We start from the raw sequence: 22,388 nt of genomic DNA, 5'->3' as shown, positions 1-22,388 counted from the left end.
TGTTGCCAATCTTCCTCTTTTTGCTTGAGGAAGATTGTGAGGAAGATTGTTGCTGAGATAACATCTGTCTCAATCTTCCTCTATCTTTTGTATGTGGGATACCACCACAGCATAGTTTGATGAGTGGTGTGTAGCACCACACCCGGGATCTGGGCTGCGAACCCAGGCCGCAGAAGCAGAGCGTGTGAACTTAACCACTAAGCCACCGAGCGGCCCCTTCTTGACTTTTTTTTTCTTTTACAAGGTTAGCCCTGAGCTGACATCTGCAGCCAATCCTCCTGTTTTTGTTGAGGAAGATTGGCTCCGAGCTAACATCTATGCCCATCTTCCTCTGTTTTATATGTGGGATGCCTGCCACATCATGCCTTGATGAACAGTGCATAGGTCGGTGCCCGGGATCCGAACTGGCCAACCCCGGACCACTGAAGTGGAGTGCATGAACTTAACCGCTGTGCAACCAGGCTAGTCCCCCAACTGCCCCCCCCCACCCCTGCTCTTGTTGACTTTTGATCTTGATGTTAGTGGATATATTGCTGACCCCCTTCCTCACTAGAGGCTAAGTAGAAAGGTAGAGAAACATGTCCTATATTAGGAAAAATTCCTGTTTCCAAAGTCTGTAAAGATAAACTAATAATGAAGAAGCAGAAACTTGACCATGATAGTTCAAAATGGGACTCAGACCAAGTTTCACATAGCAGAAATGTTGTTGAATGAATTTTGGTGGTTTTCCAATGTTTTTGGAAGCGTCTGTTTGGAAAATGACTATTTTGGGTATTTGATGGCACTGTGGAGCACAGACACTAAGTCTAGAAACAGAGTGCGTCTTCCTTTACATGTTGGTGGGCTTATCTTTGTTGGCCATAATTCCTTGACTCTCAGATGCCTTTGATTATATCACACATCATTATCTCATGTACCACTAAGAAAAGAAAAATGCTCCCTATGGAATTCTGACATCCTTACAATGCTGTAGAGTACATCCTGATTTCAGAGACGTTAATGTGTGGAGAAATACACATCTTAGAATCAGTGAGATATAATATTTTTCTTAAAGTGGCAAAAACAGGGAAAATTGATACCTAACAGCTTGTCAATCTACCTGAAATATTTAACAATGCAGTCAATAAATAAATTTATGCTTTAAAACTCTATTTACTAGGTATGCTATTTCCGAGAACAATCAAGACTATTGATAGAGTACTGTTAATATTCGGAGAATTAATGAAGTGAACTTACATCTATAGAGGATGCCCAAAATTTCCCCCGTCATGATTTTAAGAATTTCCACTATTTGATATTTTCTTTACTGAGCAAACCAATCTGGTCCCTGCTGTGCATCCCAGACCAGGGTGCAGGGACTGCCTCTTCGTCTTTCCCAACTCTTTCTGCAGCCTTTTGAGCAAGAACCTCTCATTTCCACTGTTAGGTACCACTAATCCTCAGAGTTGTATCACCTAACATCACCCCTGAACTAAAGTCTAAAGTTCTGTCCCATTTGTCACATTCATGAACATTCCAGGAAATCCAACCCCTGAACTCATGCTACTGCTACGTTCTCTGGGTTGGGGCTGATCACCCACCTCTTGCTGCAAGATTTAGGCAACTCTACCTGAGAACCTTATTATTAGAATTTTTAATGCTAATAATATTATAGTATGTGGGGGATAGTATAGTATCTGCTTGGGGGAAAGAATTTGTTCATGGTAAACACTTACCCAGAGTCTCACCATCTATGCCATTGGTGGCATTTTAGCACGTTTCCTTCCACTTTTTCACCGGATAAAGTTTTTGCATAGTTGAGATAACTTTTATGTGCAATTTATGTGATGCTTTTTCACTCATCCTCGTGTTATTAAAAGAGTATTGTTAAAGGCTTTTAATTAGTTGATTGTTTTATTCTGTAGATATATTAACTATTCCTCTATTGCTTGGTATTTGGATTGTATCCATTTTATTTTTGCAATTCTGAATCATGATAAATGAACATCTCTGTATGCAAATCTCTGTCCCCATTTTGATAGAGGGACATAATCCACCTTAATACAGTTGATTTGTACTGTTAAATTTCTTTCAATGGAAAAAAAGGTCATAATTTATAACCCAACCAAAGGGATAGGAGTAAATATGAGAGAATGGTTGTGTTAAATACTATTATTATATTAGTTCAAAGTTGAATTAACTGGGACACAGATAGATAAAGTTGTCTTGTTGCTGGTGACACTATCAGTTGTGTTTGGAGCCGGGAATCTAGTGTCTTCTTCACCCCGCCAGTATCTTCCCCACTTTCACCATAGCCCCATGGAAATTAGCTGTCCTTGAAACTGTACCAGGAGCCCAACAGCACCGTAAAAGCTCGTAGTGGTGCCTGGTTCTCTCGCATTTGGTCTTCTCCTCCAACAAGGGGTCGGTATGGCCAAAGTCACCAAACCAGATCCATGTTTGCCTTGCAAACCAAACAAACACTTCTGTTTTTGTTTTGCTTTGTGTCTGGACTAATTCTTAGCACCTCTTCTGCCTGTGAGCGATTTGTCACTTCCTTCTGTAAGACTGGCACCAGCAGACATGCAGTCTCAGAGGATCCCGGGGAGGAAGCGAGGCCGACCCCCACTTCACTCAACACCTATGAAGATGGCAGTTCATAATCTTTATTCTGCTTCAGCTGGTTCTTTACCAGCAGTGAAGATCCCAAAGAAAAGAGGGCGGAAACCCGGGTACAAGGTACGGCTCCATCATCTCCTTTCTCCAAAGTGGTATTGGGCTGGGGCACGGGTGTTTGGGCAGAACCCCACTGCAAAATGTGATGAAAAGTTGGGAGCTGGGTAAAGACAGGATGAATAAGTTTCTCTCAATGGAGCATGTGATGGCCGAGGCCTCATTATTCTAACATGGCACACAATGCATGCTGTTGCTATCGTGTGCATTTTTACAAGTGGAGAAAGCAAATTACACCAGATGGGGAAAGTTGTAAGGCGAGCAGATTTTAAGGTCATAGCTAAACACACATTATTAAGCCTCGCATCTGAATTAGTGTTTCAGATACTGAGCTTTCCCCTAACTGTGCCTACTAGAGCAGCTCTCGAAGCCACTTTCCAGAACTGATTTGTCATTTATTTCAGTAGAAGCAGATGATGTTCCTGAGACATTTAAATTAATAATGTGAGGAGACTACTGTCAAAGTTTTCCCAAACACAGCCCCAACAAGGGGACTCGTCATGAAAATTCAGGGTGTTAATTCATAGTTTCCTGCTTATAAAAGATGCTGACGTCAAGTTTGGCTACAAGGAGGCATATTAGGCAAAATTTAAATCCCATGACCCTTTTAAGAATTAATGATTTGGAGAGGCTGGGGGGTGGAGAGTAAGTTCTCTGATGTAACTGCAATCATATACAGCAACCCGAACCCAGGGGAGAGCTTATCCTCTCAGATGGTTTTGAAGAGGCTGCTAGGGAAGAAAGAATCTTGACCTTGTTCTGCAAAAGCCTTTCGGTCATTAGAAAATGAGCGACAGAAATTTTCCTTCATTTGTTTTTCTGGAAATAAAGAGCTTATGTTTCCACCTTTAGATCTGAATACTCAAACCAAAATGCAAATTGGCAATTAACTCCCATATATTTAGGAAAATGTGTGGAAATTATTTCAGGTCAGCAGAAAGACAAAGCTTCCGGAAGAATTGGTAATGAATTCAACCTTTATCCCTTTGGTTTTCCACAATTCTTACAACTGCTGGAAAGTAAAAATGGTAGGTGGGGGGGAAAGTGACTCAAAGTTATTTGGGGGTCATTGGTTTTGGTAAAAGAAGCTTTTACTCAGCCATCTCCTGAGGTAAAGTCTTCTGTCACTAGTTATTTTTTCTGACAAAGAGAGCCTCCTTTTTCTCATGGGCACACCAGCTTCAGAATTGTGTCTCCGAAGCTGGCACAGGGCAGGTCCTCCTGCTCAGCTACCTGTGTAGTTGCCAGGGTCTGGGAATTGCATCTGGAAGGCTGGAGCAGGGCAGCCCTTCTGTTTATAGAGCTAGGGAGCACATCCAGGGTCTGAAGAAACACACTGCAAACTTCGCTCTCCTATTTGGCTTTCTCCTACTCCCCTGGGAGCTGTGACCCAAGAATGAAAATTACCAACAGACACAGCATTTCTGGGGCCAGGAAAAATGGAAATTCACTCCATGGAATGAACTCGACTTTGCAATTTTCCTGTCTCCTCAGAAGGGTGGTTCTCAGTGCTCCTAATACTTGGAGACACCTCAGGGCAGGAAGACAGCCTTGGGGTGGTCAGCTGAGGACACAGGCCCTGCACAAAGTGGGCAGGTCTCATACTCGTGCCCAAAAGGGTTTCTTTTCTGGGGACAACAGGCCACAGCCCTTCCTGAGTCTACTTCCCAAATATTTGGGGAAATGTGTGGGAATTGTTTCAGGCCAGCAGCTTCCAGGTGGCTCCCCAAGTCAGGGGCTTAGCTTCTGAGAAGAATGGCTCCAAACCAGGTGCCAGTCTGCATGACGTTCCGACCCACTCATGATGACACAGGAAAAATAAGAACTGTTTGAAAGTCTTCGCAAAGCTGAAATGATTTCACTTAAAGGATCATCCTTTATTCTGAAATATCTGCTTCCTACTATTTTGGTGTCAAATTTTATTTTATTAAATATCGTCTGTTGTCAGGATTTGGTAATTTAAAAAAATGTCTTTACTTGGCAAAATAAAGTTGGCAACCTGTTAAGTCTCTCCAGTTTTATTTTGACAATTTCTTAGACCCTGAAGCCCCATTTTATCATTAATGAAAGGGTTTTAATTGTGGAGAAGCCAGCAAGGAAAGTGTACGGTTTCATTCCATTTACCAAATGGTCACTAATTTGGCAGTTTTTAACTATCTGGGACGCAGTGGGGGAGCCAGAAGTTGTTAAAAAATCCTGAGCAAGGGAAATAAGATATTACTTGGTCTAGTCTTAAAAGTCTTGTATTTTATGACTAAGAAATGCTTCCAAGCCCTCCTTCAGAGTTTATTTACCTTGATTGTAGATGCATTTCTCACAAGCTCGATTATAGCAGTTTAATAGCCTTAGATTTGAAGGGGAAGACATTTTGGGGAAGAAGAGTGCGCACAGCTGGACACGGAGAGGATAATAATAGTAATTATGATAATTATATGATATATTAATAATACAGAACAATAAAATGCACAGTAATATCAATATTATAAAATAATAAATGACAATATAATTTTATGTCGAAAATGATGTTATTATGATATATTCGTGCTAACAATATTATCATAATAAAATAGTGAGTGTTTGAGCTTTTGGCAGGCTCTTCCCCAGGAGATTCTGAGTCTCCTGGCCTTGCTGACTGTATCACAGGTCTATGCTGGTTGACATTTGTCACTTCTGACTGGTGCTGTCCCAAGCTGCTCTGTCAGTCATCCCTGTGCCCCTGCATACGTGGAAACTCTCTGGTCCAAGTAGGAGCACAAACCTCTCCCTTAAAGACCCAAGCACGACAAGCACAGGCTGTGACGTTTAACCCCTTCTCTGAGGCTTGAGAATAACAGAGTGAACTACAGGCAGAAGAGTGCCAGTCAGATGTCAGTGCTCCAGAGGTCATAGGTCATGCCTCTTCCCAGGGTCCACCTGGCCATCTCTCTCTCGGCCCAGGCCTGCAGCTGGGGCCTGCTCACTCCTGTGAGATTTTTTATGGCCTTACTGCCCCCTTCTCGCCCCAGTCAAAGGAAGCCAAAACCTCTTAACATCCTATTTTCTCTGAAGAGCTGTGCTCTGGCTGCCGTGAAAACAGCCTTCTTCATTATCAAACAGAACACTTACATCTCAGTTTGAAGCATCGGCTATTGGTTTACGTCCTTAGTTCAGAGGTCAACAGGTAGATTTTCCTTACATTTCATGGCTAAAAAGACCATCGAAGTCTTTTTTTTTGTTTTAAAGATTGGCCCTGCACTAACCTCTGTTGCCAATGTGTTTTTTTTCCTTCTCCCCGCAGTCCCCCAGTACATAGTTGTATATTCTAGTTGTAGGTCCTTCTGGTTCTGCTATGTGGGATGCCACCTCAGCATGGCCTGATGAGCAGTGCTAGGTCCACGTCCAGGATCCAAACCAGCAAAACCCTGGGCCCCCAAAGCAGGGTGCATGAACTCAACCACTCAGCCATGGGGCCGGCCCCCATTGTGATCTTTTTAAAGCAATAAAGAGAAAGGGTCTACACCAAGGAGAAATGCTACCTTCCATTCTGTAGACTCAGCTGATTATAATGTCTTCAAATAGTGGGATTTCCAGCTTCTGTGTCTTTATGATTTAAGCAGGAAGAATAAAGTGTTGGGTTTTTAAAAATAGTCATTTGTCTGTAATACTAATAATTAATCCTAATAGCAGTAATAGTCATGCACAGCATTTATTCAGCATTTCTACATTTGAGGCTCTGGGCCTAAGCACTTTATGTTTATTTTCTTATCTGATCCTTGATAGTTTGATAGTGATGGCAGCCAGGGAAATTGCAGGCATTAGGCATGAATTGACTAAGCCCCACAGCCTGAGGCTGCTTACTGTCAGGCCAGCAGCCCTGTACACCTCAGCAATCTCTTAGCATTATTGTTCAGAATAGTAATCATACTTCCTGATTCAAAAAAGAGTAAATTATATTCTCTCTGCTCCATTTAATGAGCTAAGAAAAGTGTAACATATTCTAGAAAGAATATCATCCCTGAAATATTAAAAACAAATGGTTAAAATTTTCTAAAATGTTGGTCATTGTATCATTCAGGATACAGATTCAGCTGCTATAACAAAGCCCACGTCACAGTGGCTTAAAGAAGATATAAACTATTTTCTCTCACATGTTCAAGTCTGGAAAGGCCATCTGGGGCTGACACAAGGGCTCCGTGGAGTTGGGGACCCATGTTCCTTCTATATTGTTGCTCTGCCACCTTAACACAAAGTCTCTACCTCATGCTCTAAAATGGAACCTCTGGTTCCCACTATCCCACTAGTCCAGCCAGCAGAATGGGGACAGAGGTAGTGGAGGGCACGTCTTTCCTGTTTAAGGATCCAACCCTCAAAGTTGCACACATGCCTCACTCTTGCATCTCACTGGCCAGAACTTGGTCACTTGGCCACACTTAGCTCCAAGGGAGTAGGAAAACGTAGTGTTGAGTGACAAGGCAATCAATTAAAATTCAGGGATTCCATTAATAAAGAAAGAAGGGAGCAGGAATATTTGGGAACGCCCAGCAGTCTCTGCTAAGTCCTTAAAGGACAGTCTTCTGTTAACTGGAAAATTCGCTTTATAAAGAAAGTAATTCCCTAATAAACATGGGTAAATGCAACATTTTGTTTTGTTCGCTCTTTCTTACTGTCATCCTTTTTACCCCCAAAAAGTATATGTTCTTGGCATTGGGTAATAAGGAAGTTAAGCTCACAAAAATCTCAATTACGAGAATGTTCAAACTTAAGTAGAAAGGGTTTCATTTGCTTGTTTCAACACTTGTTTAAAGCCTCTTTCTAAAATGTGTTTTCGTTAGAACTGTTGAGTTGGCTTCAATGTTCTTCGCTTATCCAGATCTTCTATTGCCTTAGAGTCATATTTATAAACATCAAATGAAGCTTAGTAGTATGTGAGGGAAGAATGGGTATCTGATAACCCTTCCTGTGCCTATTCTCAAGGTCCCCTTTGTTGATGGTGTGCCACCTGTGCCCCATGGGGAAAATGATTACACAGGCACAGGGCAGGGCCGTTCCCTCAGGCTGAACAGTGGGTGGCACCTAGAGTAGGGATTGTCTCTCCTGTGATCCTCTGTTGCCCCCACTCCCTAACCCAGGGCTGGAGCAGGGCTCAAGGTGGAGGCTCAGCCGTGGATCCGGGCAGTGGTATGCTGGTAAATGTCTCCCAACAGCATTCTGATGTAACTCCGACATGAACGTTAGTTGATATTTTTGCTTATGTTAAGAAGTAAGAGAAATGTAAACAGTGCATTGTATGTTGGAACTTCGCTCATTTGTCAAGGATGTGATTGACTTCTCTGCTGAATTGGACAATAGTTTGTTAAAACAAAAAATATTTCAATTTTTGTTCAATTCACGGTATAACGGCTATAGACAAGAGGCATTTTTAAGTTTAATTTGCGTTTTTAACATTTTTTTCCATCACTGTCTTAAGTCTATAAGTCAACAAAATAGTAAATCCAGCCCCAACTTGTAGCATTTGCTAATTTTCAAAGTGTAAATATTCTCGACATGGCCAATTTCAAGGTACCATGTGATGATGCCCTGAACACAGAGTTGGGAAGAGATGTGCGGCTGTTCACTCTGGCGTCTGTGTTTCCATACAGATGCCATAGTTAAATAACTAGAAAGCGAGGAGCTTTGAGTGTCTATTACCTTGTTTTTAGTATATTTTATTTAATTAATACTCTGTAAGTGTATATACTTTAATTTTTAATTATCTCTGTGTTTAACAAACAACTTGCAATATTCCTGAAAATTTAATCATCCCTTGTGGATCAGTATCAGCAGGCTCCAGCTCCCCACTGCTCTGAGTTCTGCTGTGCACAGGATGCCTGTAATCGGATGTCCCATGTCCCATGTCCCATCTCTCATCTTCTGGGCTGAGCCCATGGCTGCTGACGTATAGAACTTGGCCCCCCAGCCAGTTTCTGTAAGAAACCCAGTCACACCAAGCATTCCTTGCAATGTGTGGTCTCTGCTAAAGATTGTTGGGGTCACAAGGCATAGTGGACAGCATTCCATTAAATGATTCTCAGGGATAGATCTGTTTCTCTGAATTCCACTTTAGCCAGTGATGGTGTTTTTTGTTTTCCTTTTTCTTCCTTCTCTTTCCTGGTACCCATGGAGTACCGGCCTCATTGTCTCCTCTCTTGGCTTCCCTCTAATGGGAGGAAATTAAGCCATTCTTCCTGACCCCCCGCAAAGCAGCCCCCTATCCCTTTCCAGCTACACTTCACCAGTTTCAGTGCCTCTCTGGGCCCAGAGGAGAATCTGAACCCAACACAGAGTTGGTGGAAGAAAACTCCAGCATTCTCATCCTGTCCTCGCCCCATTTGCACCTCTGAAAGTCACAAGAGAGCTGGATGATTCCCCTCCCACCTCAAACACCCCCTTCTGTCTTCATCGTGATGCAGGCAGTATACTGCATTGGGGTAATTTTGTTTTCCTAGGGAAGTATTAGTGCAAAGATCGTTTAAGTAGGATCTCAGATTTGATAGAGGGGTGTGTTGCCGAAGCAGGCCTCAAGGCCAAACGACACTGGCCCCTCCATCCCTTGGCTGTTTAATCTCTCCTGCAAGTGCAGGGAGAAAAGAGTATGGACAGACCCAGAAACAAGCTGACTGCTAGGAATGGAATTAGGTCATTGGCTACAAACTTGTTGTTGGAGCTGATTTGCATTTCCAACAGGCGAGTTTTTAGACTAAAGTCTGAGGTTAAACACGGTGAGGTATTCAATTTCCCGTAACTGTGCTCCCCACACCATCTCCTCAGAACCCTGAGGGAGTTTTGTATGAAGGAAGAGTGTGAGTCTAAAGGGGGAACGTGCCCCCAAGGAAAGCTATAGACAAAGTTATCCTTCTCAAATAGGGGCGGGGAGGGGAAGGAAGGGAGGGAGGACACGATTCAAAAAAAAAAAATCTGGTATACTAATTTTCTAGGGCTGCTGTAACAAAATACAAAAAACTGGGCGGCTCAAACGATATGAATTCCTTGTCTCACAGTTCTGGAGGCTAGAAGTCCGAGATGAAGGTCTTGGCTGGGTTGGTTCCTTCTAAGGGCTGTGAGGGAGGGTGGGTTCCTGAGGAAGGGGGTCTCAGGCGTTCCTTGGCTTATAGATGGCATTCTATTCCTGTGTCTTCATATTGTCTTCCCTCTGTAGTGTCTGTCTCTGTGTCCAAATTCCCCCTTTTTATAAGGACACCATCATATTGAATTAGGGCCCATCCTAATGACCTCACCTTAACTGGATCATCTGCAAAGACCCTATTTCCAAATAAGGTCATACTCACACGTGCTATGGGTTAGGACTCCAACATCTTTTGGGGGACACATTTCAATCCACAGCACCCAGTATAATAATCTTTGTCTTTTAAAGAGACATTTAGTCCATTTATGTTTAAGGAAATTACTGATACATTTGGGTTTAACTCTCTCTTAATTTGTGTATTCTGTTGGTCCTACTCATTCTAGGTTTCTTTTACCTGTCTTTCCTGCCTTCTTCTGGATTATTTTCATTACTTATCTTTTTCTTTACTACTCAATGAAATTTAAGCACTCTTTTTATTGTATTACTGATTCTTCCAGAAATTGCAGCATGCTTACCTACTAGAGTTTCTAAAGTTCTCTACTCGTACTGCTTTCTGGGTAATATAAGGACCTTAGAACACATTAGATCCATTTCTCTCTCTACTTGTATATTATTGTAGTCACACATTTTAATTTTGTTTTGCTTTTTTAACCCCTCCAGACATAATTATTATTGTTTTATAGAGTCATTTTCATTTAGATTCATCTGCTTGTTTAGCACTTTTTAAAAATTCTTCATTCCTTTTTGCTTATCTTCCACCTGGGGTTACTTTCCATTTGTCCGAAGTACGTCTTCCCCCATAGAAGTTTTTTTAATATAGGTTCTCTAGTGATGAATTCTCTTACTTTTTATTTTCTGAAAGTATCTTTATATCACCTTCATTTCTGGAAAAAAAATTTTTTTCTGGGTGTAGAAGTCTAGGTTGTCAGTTATTTCCTTGCAGCACATTGAAGATATTATTCCATTTGTCTTCTCGTGTCCATTGTTGTCAAGGACTCAGCTGTCTATCTAGCTTATTTGAGTGTGCCTTGGAACATTTAATATTTTTTAACTAATTTTAAGACTTTTTTCTTTGTCTTTGCTGTTCTATAATTTTGCTTTGTTGTGTCTACCTGGGGATTTCTTTTTTATTCATCCTACTTAGAATTTGTTGGGCTTCCTAAATCTGTGGATTAGAATCTTTCATCAGCTCTGGAACATTCTCAGCCATTATCCTTTCAAATATAGCCTCTGTTCCATTCTCTACAACCTGTTCTTCTGGAAGCCTAGTGTTAAAACTTCTCACATTCACCCTGCCTTTTAATCTCTCCTCCATAGTTTTCATCTATTTGTCGCTATGCTATTTTTTGGATAATTTCCTCTGACATATCTTCCAGCTCACCAATTCTCTCTTTAGCTATATTTAATATGCTGTTAAATCTGTCCATTTAGTCTTTAATTTTAGTTATCATATTTTTCATCTATAGAAGTTAAATTTGGTTCTTTTTCAAATTTGCCATAGCTAGTTTTTATAGTTTTCTGTTCTCCAGAGATATTTTCAAGCTTGTCCTTTATACATAGTATCACAGTTGTTTTTATACTCTAAGCCTGATTGATAATTGAATTATCTTAAGTATTTGAGGAGTTTTACTGTCGTGTGTTTTTATTGCTCCTTCTTGCTCTGGTTCCTTGCTTCCTTGTGTGTTGGGTATTTGGGGCTGTGTTATTCATCAACTTTGAAAAATTACTTTTGGGACTTTTTTGAGACCTTTCTCTGCAGGTGTTTTGTGTTTGCTTTTCCAGGTACCTGGGGGCACTGCCAGATTGGGTCATTTTTTAACTAAATTCACAGCCTGACGTTTTCTTGATTGTCCAAGTTCCGTGAATTTGAGTTGCAAATCTGTGTGAGATCTGGCTTGTGGCAATATCTTCTTGGGGATTCTGCACACTCCCTCCCCCAGTGTCAAGGCAACTTTCCTTATAGTCGGATGTGGGTGGGGGGCAGGGCAGGACAAGTTTACAGCTGGCTCACCTCTACCCTGTGGTTGTGGCCATTTGAGTGAGCCCTGAGCTCCATAGCAATTCCCAAGGCCTAGATTTCACCTGTATTTTGGCCTGATTATTCTTCATGTGTTGTCAGTTACTCTGGACTTTAACTAATCTTACATTTTATCTGTTGTTTGTTGTTGTTTTCAGTTTTCCATATTCCCAGCACTCCAAAAAATGTAAGATGCCACATTTCTTCTAATCAACACTCAGAATATGATACTCACACTGGTTTTGTCTGAAATTCTTTATTGTTTTCATAAGTAGTCTAATGCAAGGTGTATACACGATTATGAGTTGGAAGAGAACTTAGAAACCACAACTCTACCTGATTTAATGGCTTTGGAAGATGAAACCCAGTGGCACTGAGTGAGCTGCTCAGTCCCATGTGCGTTGGTGGCAGAACCAGGATTAGAATCCCAGTCCTGTGTTCTCGCCCTTTCCCTGCTGTACGTCAAGCAATGTATAGTTGATGACTGAAATCATGCCAGTTCCAAGTGTCCATTTCCCAGAGGAGGAAATACAGATGCTCTCCTTCTCTTCATATCCTCTCCCACATGTTCTGCACAGAACTTTTCCTGTCCCATTCTGAGGGTTGACTGCTTGAGTATTAGAAGAGGAATGTTTGGAAACTTACAGACAAAGCCAATATTATGGCTCCCCCAAAGTTAACTGAATCAACAACAAGTAAGATGCTAATGTTTAAAACTAATGTAGTAAAAATAGACTATCGAAACAAAATTTATGTGAATAAATCTAGAAGTTATCCTTGATTTTACACTTTCTCTCACCCATCACCTTAATTCCATCTCCAAAGTACATCCTGAATCCAACCAATTCTTTCTGCCTCCCTCCCGTCCACCCTCGTTCAGCCACAGTGTCTCTCCCTGGACCATGTGATAACCTCCTTACTAGCATTCTTTTCTCCACTTTGCCTACCCTCATCCATTCTCTACAGCAGCCATGTTTATCTTTATAAAACAAAAACTGGGTTGTGTCTTTCCCTGCTTAAAATCTTCTGTTTCCATAACTCTTAGAATAAAATCCAAACTCCTAATCTGACTGTATTTGTTTCCTAGGGCTGCTGTAACAGAGTACCCGAAACTGGGTGGTTTAAAAACAACGATTCTGGAGGCTAGAAGTTCGGAATCAAGGTGTTGGCAGGACCATGCTCTCTCTGATGGCACTGGGGGAGGATCCTTTTTTGCCTCTTGTGGCTTCTAGTGGTTGCAAACAATCCTTGGTGTTCCTTGGCTGTAGACACACCATACCAATCCCTGCCTCCATTGTCCCATGGTGTTCTCCCTGTTTGCATCTGTGTCAAATTTCCGCCTTCTTATAAGGACACCAGTCGTTGGCTTTAGGGCCCACCCTAATCCAGTATGGCTTCATCTTAACTTGATTACGTCTGCAAAGACTCTGTGTCCAAATCAAGTCACAGTCACAGGTGGTGGAGGTTAGGACTTGAACATATCTTTTTGGGAGGGACACAATTCAGTGCACAAAACTGACATAGAAAGCCCTTATGATTTGCCCCTGACCACCCAGCTAACCTCATCTTGCAGCATTTTACTTCTCGCCCACAATTCCGGCCACCTTGCCTTCCTGGTTCTTTGAAGAAGCCAAGCTATAGGAGGCTTACATTGCCACTCTGTCTGCCTAGAAAGTTCTCTCCCGCTCGCCACAGGCTCCCTCTTGCAATTCAGATCCTAATGTGAAAGTCACCTCCATACAGGCCTACCCTGGTCACGTGGTACCCTTTCATCACATCACTATATTTTACTTCTGGGAGTAGTACTTATCACAATTTGACATTTTTGTTGTGTATCATTTGTCTGCTTCTACTACAATATTAGTTCATTGAGAACAGGGACCTTATGTCACCCATTCACAGCTGCATCCTCAGCACCTCAAACAGTTCCTGGCACACAGTAGCTACTCAGTAAGTATTTGCTGAATAAATGACCGCCTACTGGAATGAGTGATGTTGTTTCTTTTTAGACTTACTTAATTGGTGCAACTTGGAAAGGGCAGCTGTTGCTTAAGCAACACTTAGGGGCCATTGCAAGATGCATTGAGAGCATACTTCTCAGAGGGGATCATTTGCGAGGTAGGAGGTAGGAGGGTAGGTTTGCAAAGATTTGTGAAGATGTGATCCCAGTGACAAGCGCAGAAAATGCAAATGGGTCCTCGAAAAGATGGGCAATTCCCCCCGCCCCGGCTCCTCACCCCTCCCGCTCCTCACCATGGCTGCACGAACTAGAAACCTGAAACTCATTTGCATTTTTCTGGAATTTCTAATAATAACAACAATAATACTAACAGCAATAATAATAAACATTTATTGAGTTCTCACTTGGCCTTAGCCCTATGCTGAACGTTTACATTTAATTCTTGCCGCATCCCTGCGAGGGGTGTTATTAGCCTTGCCTTACAGATGAGGAGAGGCAGGCTCGTAAGTAAGGGACTCAGGATGGGGTTAGAGAGTGGCCAAGCTGGATTCAAAAGCTAGTGTTCCACCGCATGTGCCCTCTGCCACCCCAAACCTACTTTTAAATTTTGCTTTGTTGGTTCATCCTCTGCAGATGGGCAGGCAGCCTCCACACATCTTCGTAAGCCCCCAACCACATTCTCTACCTCCAATTACCAACCTCTTGCTGTCGGTCTATCAAACACTCTTTAGGTAGTACCTCTGTTTTTGCCCCACTTACATATTTCTAGACAAATACCTGAATTTTACATCAACTGTCCCCTACTCCTTTAGTGTCCCTTGGCCACACATCTCAGTTTGCAAACGACTCTTTTCAGTGATTCTCTAGCAAATGTCTTAGGGAAGATCTTCCCCTGAAAGACAGCTGGAACCAGAAACTCTCCAGGCCCTCATTTTGGATCCGTAAACGGAAAAAAGATGAGCGGATCCCAGCTTCCCCAGCCCCCTTTGGCTGAGACTCCAGCTGGCAGGGACCGACTCTCTGCTCTTCTGCTTCATCCCACCACGATACTTAAACAGGCAAAGCACAGCCCCTCCAGCAGCCATTGGTAACCGTGCCCTGGAAAACGAGTAGCCACACCCATTTGATGGAGGTTTTGAATTTCAGGTAAAGGTGCCAACTTTGCCAGCATCCGTACAAAGTTGTTGGCTTTGAAGGCCAAGGATTAGCTCCTGTGTGTCAGAGCAAGGCGTCCTGGGCAGAAAATCTTCTTCCAGTCTCACGCTGCCAAGAAAGAGGCCCCTCTTCCCTCCTTCCTCTCCATTTTACCCAGTTTATTCTGCCTGATCGTGTGTTCAATATTTTAAAAATAAACTATATTTTAGAATAGTTTTAGATTCACAGAAGAGTTGCAAAGGTACGAGAACAGAGAGTTCTCGTACACCCAGCACCTAGTTTCCCCTATTATTATGGTACGTTTGTCACAACTAGTGAACCGATAGTAATACATTATTATTAAATAGTGTCTATATTTTATTCAGATTCATTAGTTTTTCCCTCTTCTGCTCCAGGATCCACCCAGGATGCCACATTACATTTAGTTGTCATGTCTCCTTAGGCTGTGAAAGTTTCCTTGTTTTTGACGATGTTGGCAGTTTTGAGGAATATCCGTCAAGTATTTTGTGAAATGTTCTACAATTTGGGTTTGTCTCATGTTTTTCTCATGATTAGACTAGGGTTCTGCATTTTTGGGAATAAGATCCTGGAGGTAAGGTGTCCTTCCCAGCACATCCTATCAAAGGTGTGTACTATTGATGTGGCCTGTGACTGTGGATGGTGACCTTGATCACGTGGTTGAGGTGCTGTTTGTCAGGTTTCTCCACTGTAAAGTTACTTTTTTCCCCATTTCCATACTGTCGTCTTTGGAAGGAAGTCATTATATGCAACCCACACTTAGGGAGTGGAGAGCTATGCTCTGCAATAAATTGTTTGCAATTTTTATGCATGGGACATATGTCTATTTTCCTCCATGTATGTATCAGTCATTCATTGATGTCAGTATGGAGTCATGGATATTTATTGTATACTTTGAATTATAATCCACCACTGCTATCCTCATTTGTCACACACATCGCTCCAGATTTGGCCATTGGAAGCTCTTGCAGTTGGCTCCTGTGCCCCTATGACCTACCCCTACCATTTTGTATGTGTGTGAGTGTATGTGTGTGTGTGTGTGTTTATTTAGTACTTTCTTACTTTCTGGCACAATAAGATGCTCCAGGCTCACCTTATATATTTCCTGCCCTAGTCCTAGAATCAGCCATTTCTCTAAGGAGCGTTGGTTCTTGTTATTGAAGAATAGCATTAGATAGCAAGATAGGAGCCTTCTGTTTTATTTTGTTCATTTAAAAAACAAAACAAAACAAACAATTTTCTTTAACCTAGCAATGAAGAAGACAAATGCTCTGCCAGCGAATGGCTTGGATAGGTTGGGGCACAGAGGGAGCTCCTCACTCCACACATGGGAGAGGTCAGTCTGTCAGACCAGGCCCTGCATCACACCAAATGGATGTTCCTAGCCTGTAGGCTCATATCTATTTTAGGACCTTTCTAAAATCATGGATGACTCCCTTTTCTAGGATAGGTTACTTTTGTGGTTTTTTTTTTTTTTTGGCAAGGAAGATTGGCCCTTAGCTAACATCTGTTGCCAATCTTCCTCTTTTTGCTTGAGGAAGATTGTCCCTGAGCTAACATCTGTGCCAATCTTCCTTTATTTTGTATATGGGACGCCACCACAGCATGGCTTGATGAGCAGTGCTAGGCCCATGCCTGGGATCCAAACCTGCCAACTCCGGGCTGCCAAAGAAGAGTGTGTGAACTTAACCACTACGCCATCAGGCTTGCCCCCTAGGATAGGTTATTTTTTATTGTTTATATTGAGCAATGAGGTAGAAGTTTCAGAATGCTGAGTCAAAGGGTTCTCCTACTGATGATTTATTGTTTTACCGAAAGGATATTTTTAAAACGTCATGTACCACCCACAACTGCATGAGATTTCTTCTTTGTTTGAAAGTCCCAGCAGTTTCAGAGGTTGGATAGATGCAGAAGCTTTTCCCTGCAGCCAGCTGACTTGTTCTAATCCCTTTCAGTGCTTCACCTGGGCAGAAATGATGGGCGGATGTAACAGGCAATTGTAATTATATGACTTCACTGGAGGTGGGCTGAATGGACAGAGCTCCCTCTAATAAAAATTAAAATAGTGAGCAAGCATTAGAGGTTCACGTCATTATGAAGTTTACGAGAACAGTAGCAGTGCCTGACCATAAGTCCCAGCTGCCATCACTATCATCATCATCATCTTTCTAGGGAAGGACCATGAGGATCTTTGTGGGATTTACTTAAAGACTACAGGGTAAAAAAATGACACTTTGACATATCTGTTTTTTTCCTCACCAACATTGTTATCTGCATGTTGGGAGTCAGACTGCTTTAAGCCTATAAAGGAGGATTTTGCGAAGACTCGCCCACAGCCCGATAGCCACAGTCCTTGGGGACTGTCACGACCAGCCTCTCCCTCACAAGCCATGAAAAGCAGAATATCATTCCTAGGGAGACCATCAGGGGGACACTTGGTACATGACCTGGGAGAACAGGCAGGGCAGTGCCCTCGTCACACTTGACAGATGAGGAAACCACGCCAAAGTCACGGTGTCTGAGTCACAGCAGGTTTCTGATCCACTCCTTCCCACCACTGAGGTTTATTTTAAATTATTTTTGTAATATTTAGCCGTGTATTGATACATGAAGGACCCTTTAATTTTTCAAATGCTAAACTCAGAATAAGATGAAGTCTCTATTACTAATTGTAGCTTCTGATTGATAGAAGGTCTCTCTCAAGAGCCCCAGATTGTGCACCCATAAATCCCTGTGCAGCCAAGGTGCTCTCTTTTCACTGGTCTCGTTTTAAATTCACTTCCACTCATCTCACTGCGCTTTCAATGCTGCTCAGCAGCCACACTCCATTCCCTGACTTCTGCCACCCTCCCAGTTCATTAACACGCCTTCCTCCTCCATCCTCACACTCAGCTTCCTGCATCACTAGATAGTAGACATCATCAGAAGAGACCTTCTGCAGGCTGCCACCCCACATCCACTCCTCCCAGCATCCAGACTCATATTTCGCCTTCCTTCCTATTGCAGTAGATGAAAGATCTGCATGTCTCTCTAAGGCTCTAGCCTCCTTATTCACTAAATCTCATCCCCTCTTACCTACTCAAAGTGCTGATGCCAGCAGTTCTCCACGCACTCTCCTGTATCACCAACTTCCCCCTCTCTACTGGATTATTTCCATCAGCATTAAAACACTTATTTCTCCCATCTTAAAAAAAAACAAAAAACAAAAAAAATCTTTAAAATTTTTTCAAATGTTTAATTGTGGTTAAAAAAAAAAAAAGACATAGCATAAAATTTACTGTCCACCATTTCTAGGTATGCAGTTCAGCAGTGTTAAGTATAGTCACCTTATTGTTCATCCGATCTCCAGAACTTTTTCACCTTGCAAAACCAGAACTCTATACCTGTTAAACTACAACTACCCACTCTCCCCTTCTTCCAACCTCTGGCAACCACCCCTCTACTGTTTCTATGAATTTATCTACGTGGGATCAAACAGTGTTTGCTTGTGACTGGCTTATTTCACTTAGCATAATGTCCTTAAGTTTCATCTATGTTGTAGTATGTCTCAGAATTTTCTTCTTTATTTTAAGGCTGAATAATATTTCCTTGTATGGATATACCACATTTTGTTTATCTATTCATCTTTTGATGGACATTTGTGGTTGTTTCCACAATGACTATTGTGAATAATGCTGCGTGAACACGAGGATACAAATATCCCTTGGAGACCCTGCTTTCAATTCTTTTGGATATATACCCAGAAGTAGAATTGCAGGGTAATTGTATTTTTAGTCTTTTGAGGAACCTCCGTACTGTTTTCCATAACGGCTGCACCATTTTGTATTCCCATAACAGTGCGCAAGCATTCCAATTTCTCCACACCCTCACTAACATTTGTTACTTTCTTTCTTTCTTTCTTTTTTTTTTTTTTGATAGTAGCCATCTTAATGGATGTGAGATGATATCTCATTGTGGGCCAAAAATCTTTTGATCTTACTTTTGCCTCTTGCTATGGCTAATTCTCTGCTCCCCTTTATGACAAAACTCCCTGAAAGAGTTGACTTTACCTCCTGATCCCAATCTCTCTCTTCCTATTGTTTCTTTAGTTTATTCCAACCAGGTTCCCACCCCACCCACTGTACCTCAACCTCTCTTGTTGAAAGGAGACTAAATACTATGGCCGCTTCTAGTCTTACTTGTCTGAGCAGAGCATTTGACATGGCCGATCACTCTCTCCTCCTTGAAACTCTTTCTCCCTTTGGCTCCCGCGATGCCACACTCTCCCGGTTTTCTTTCTACCTCACTGGATGTTCTTTCCTGGTTTCTTCTGCTGGTTCCTCCTCATCTCTCCAGTCTCTTCAGTTGGAGTCTTGACAGGCTCAGTGCTTGGATCCTTTTCTTCTCCATCTACACTCACTTCTCTGATGATCACATCCATTATCATGGCCTTAAATATCAACTCTATATTGATGATTCCCAAATTTATATCTCCATTCACACTTTACCCCAGAACTCCATACTCTACTATATGCACCTGCCTACTTAACATCTCCACTTGGATGTCTAATAGGCATCTTAAACTTGACATGTCCCAAACTAACCCCTCGTCTTCCCTACCCCTCTTCACTGCCTCCTCAAAAAAGCCTTATCCACTTGCAGCCTTCCTAGCCCAAACCCTTGGAGTCATCTTCGACTTCTTTCTTTCTCTCACCCATCACATCCAGTGTGTCAGTAACTCCTGCAGGTTTCACCTTCAAGATCTGTCCAGAACCGGTCTGCTTCTCATCACCTCCACTCTATCACCATGATCCAACCTAGCATCATCTCTTATCTCCTCTAGATTAGTGTTTCTCCCACTTCCGCTCCTTCTAACTCTTCTCAACACAACAGTTAAGAATGTTTCTCAACAGAAAGATTCTTAAAATATCAGTCAGATCCTGTAATTTCTCTGGTCAAAAGAGCTCAGAGTAAAAGTCAAGAACTTACAGTGTCCTGCAAAGCCCTGTGGCTTTATTACTTCTCCAGTCTCACTCTGGGCTCCCGACGGTTGCACAAACACTCCAGGCATGCTCCTGCCGCAGGACCTTTGCACTTGATATTCTCATTCACTGGAATATTCTTCCATAGACACTGGTATGACTTGCTCTCACACCTCCTTCAAATCTTTGTGCAATGTCACCCAAGAAATGCCCTAACCATCCTATTTTAAAATTTCAACCTAAAGTACAGCTCCTCAGTTGTGCTTCCCTTGCCCTTTCTCTATTTTCACCCTCAGCTCTCTTATCACCTTATAACATTCTACATCATTTACTTATTTATTCTGTTTATTGTATGCTTCCACCCAATAGAATGTCAGTTCCACGAGGCCAAAGATGTTTGTCTGCTTTGTTCCCTGTTGTATCCCAGCAGCTAGAAGGGTGTCTGCCCTGCAATGGGCTCTCAATACATATTTGTTGAATGAATGAATGAAAGAATGTAGAATGTTTGGATAACCAGCAGTAGGAATACTACTTCTCTGTGACTATTGTTATTATTCTATCCTGAAAACCGTGAAAGCAAGTTAGGATATGGATGGGGACTGCAAGTATATTAACAACAGAACCTACATCCTTGCTACTCAAAGTGTGGTCCATGGACCAGCAGCATCAGTACCACCTGGGAGCTTGCTATAAATGCAGAATCTCAGGCCCATCCCAGACCTCCAGAATCAGAATTTGCATTTTAATGAGACGCTCCCTACCCCCCAGGGTGATTGATTGCAACTTAAAGTTGAAAAGCACTGTTGTTGAGCAGTGGTCCTCAACATCAACTGTGTATTGGAATCATCTGAATATCTTTAGAAACTGATGCCTTGGTCCTACCCCCAGAGATTGGCTTAATTGGTCTAGAGTGGGGTCCAGACGAAGGTCAGTGGTGAAGAGGTGGAGTAATTCATTTATTCATTATTTTGGGGTGGAGAGCTAAGATTAGAAACTTGTCTATCAAACCTTGGTATGGAGAATGACTTGTTGGTATTGACATCATCAACCAGTTGTCTCCGCCTTATTCCATCACAGCAATTTTCAGCCCCTCACTAATTATTTCAAGTGAGACCTTCAAGGTGGCTGCTTCTTTTTACCAGACAATCATGTCCACACTCAGGCTGCCTTTGACAATCTCCACATAGAAAATAAACACTAAACAGTATGTCAGCCCCTGCAGGAATGGCTCCTGAGCTCTTTTCCAGCAGGATCCAGTGATCTTTGCAAGCAGAAAGCTCAGAGAATGAGGAGAGCTTCGGGGTCAGACTCTGGGTAGCTGTGGGGAAAACCCTGTCCACAGGATTCTAGGGAGCACAGGGGCTCAGGCTGGAAATTGACCCCTATCCTGCATCCTGACGCTGAGGGCTTGCAGGCTTCACCTCTTCCCACCTCTATGTGCTCCAACACCCACTGCCTGACAGTCATTTCCTGGGTGGCTCCACTGTAAGGGTGGGGTGCAGACCTGACCTCTGAGTATGACCCCAAACATGAACCTTGATCATGAACTTGAATCTGAAGTTCAGCCTCCAAAGCTGCCCAATAGAAAGGTGTGGAAGCAGGATAGAGTAGCAGTGGTTAACTGACATGCAGGAAAGATGGGGAGGTGTAGAGAACATTTCCAGATTTTCATTGACCAAATGGGCTCTCTCTTGCAGCTCAAGTCTCGGGTTCTCATGACTCCTTTAGCCCTCTCCCCTCCACGGAGTACGCCAGAGCCCGACCTCAGCTCCATCCCTCAGGATGCAGCCACCATACCCAGCTTGGGGGCCCCACAGGCTCTTACAGGTAGGTCAAGCAATGAACTCCAAGGCTGTGATGGCCTGCCCATCATCTAGCATCACTTTGTGAACTAAAGAGCTGCCACTGTGATAGCTCAGATGAAGGATTTAGTGTGTTAGCTGGACAGCGGATAGGATGACGAAATCCTCTGAGAACATGAGTGTAGGTGTCTCACAGCTTGGATTATATGAAACTTGGTTTTCAATGCATCTTAGGTTCAGCTGGTTGCTTTGGGGTAGGACTAGAAAGAGTGGTTGGCAGCCTAGATTTTTCTTGTCAGAGCCAGCTTTCCTCTACACCAATAGAGAGCCTGCTCACCTTGAAGAGTTTCCACCACTGTATTTGACTTCCAGATCTCCTAAGGATCCTAATCTCCCTTAATCCCACCTGGCGCCCTCCAATCCAGTCAGAGTCGGGCTCAGCCCAGTCCCTCTCATGGGGCGTCCACCAGCCAACAGTTCCCTCATAAGAGTAACAGCAATCGGGTGATGTCTCTCTCACACATGCACACACGTGCACACGGTCCTCCTTCAGCACGAACAACCCCCTACTGTCGTCCCACTTAAACCCCTTCAGTCCCCTCTCATTGCTCTTAGGTAAAGACCAAACTTGTTAATACAGCCAACAAGGCCCTGCAGCTCG

The 22,388-nt window shown here is 42.7% G+C and overlaps 1 protein-coding gene across 7 annotated transcripts in view; it reads left to right on the top strand.

Moving 5' to 3' along the window:
• Positions 1-22,388, top strand: part of SCML4 (Scm polycomb group protein like 4) — a 112,262-nt gene that overhangs the window by 47,213 nt on the left and 42,661 nt on the right. For 5 of the 7 annotated variants that reach the window (XR_011497643.1, XR_011497641.1, XM_014868363.3 and 2 more), the window contains 2 exons: positions 2,504-2,718; positions 21,623-21,752. Coding sequence is in view for 4 of the 7 variants with exons in the window: in XM_070496169.1 (XP_070352270.1) it covers positions 2,504-2,718; positions 21,623-21,752 (345 nt within the window). In the remaining 3 variants the exon portion in view is untranslated. The remainder of the gene's footprint in view (positions 1-2,503; positions 2,719-21,622; positions 21,753-22,388) is intronic. The other 2 variants (XM_014868366.3, XM_070496170.1) reach the window with 1 other exon arrangement.

Source organism: Equus asinus, chromosome 24 (genome assembly GCF_041296235.1).
Source record: "Equus asinus isolate D_3611 breed Donkey chromosome 24, EquAss-T2T_v2, whole genome shotgun sequence".
Taxonomy (NCBI): domain Eukaryota; kingdom Metazoa; phylum Chordata; class Mammalia; order Perissodactyla; family Equidae; genus Equus; species Equus asinus.
This window is presented reverse-complemented; position numbering and strand designations above follow the sequence as displayed.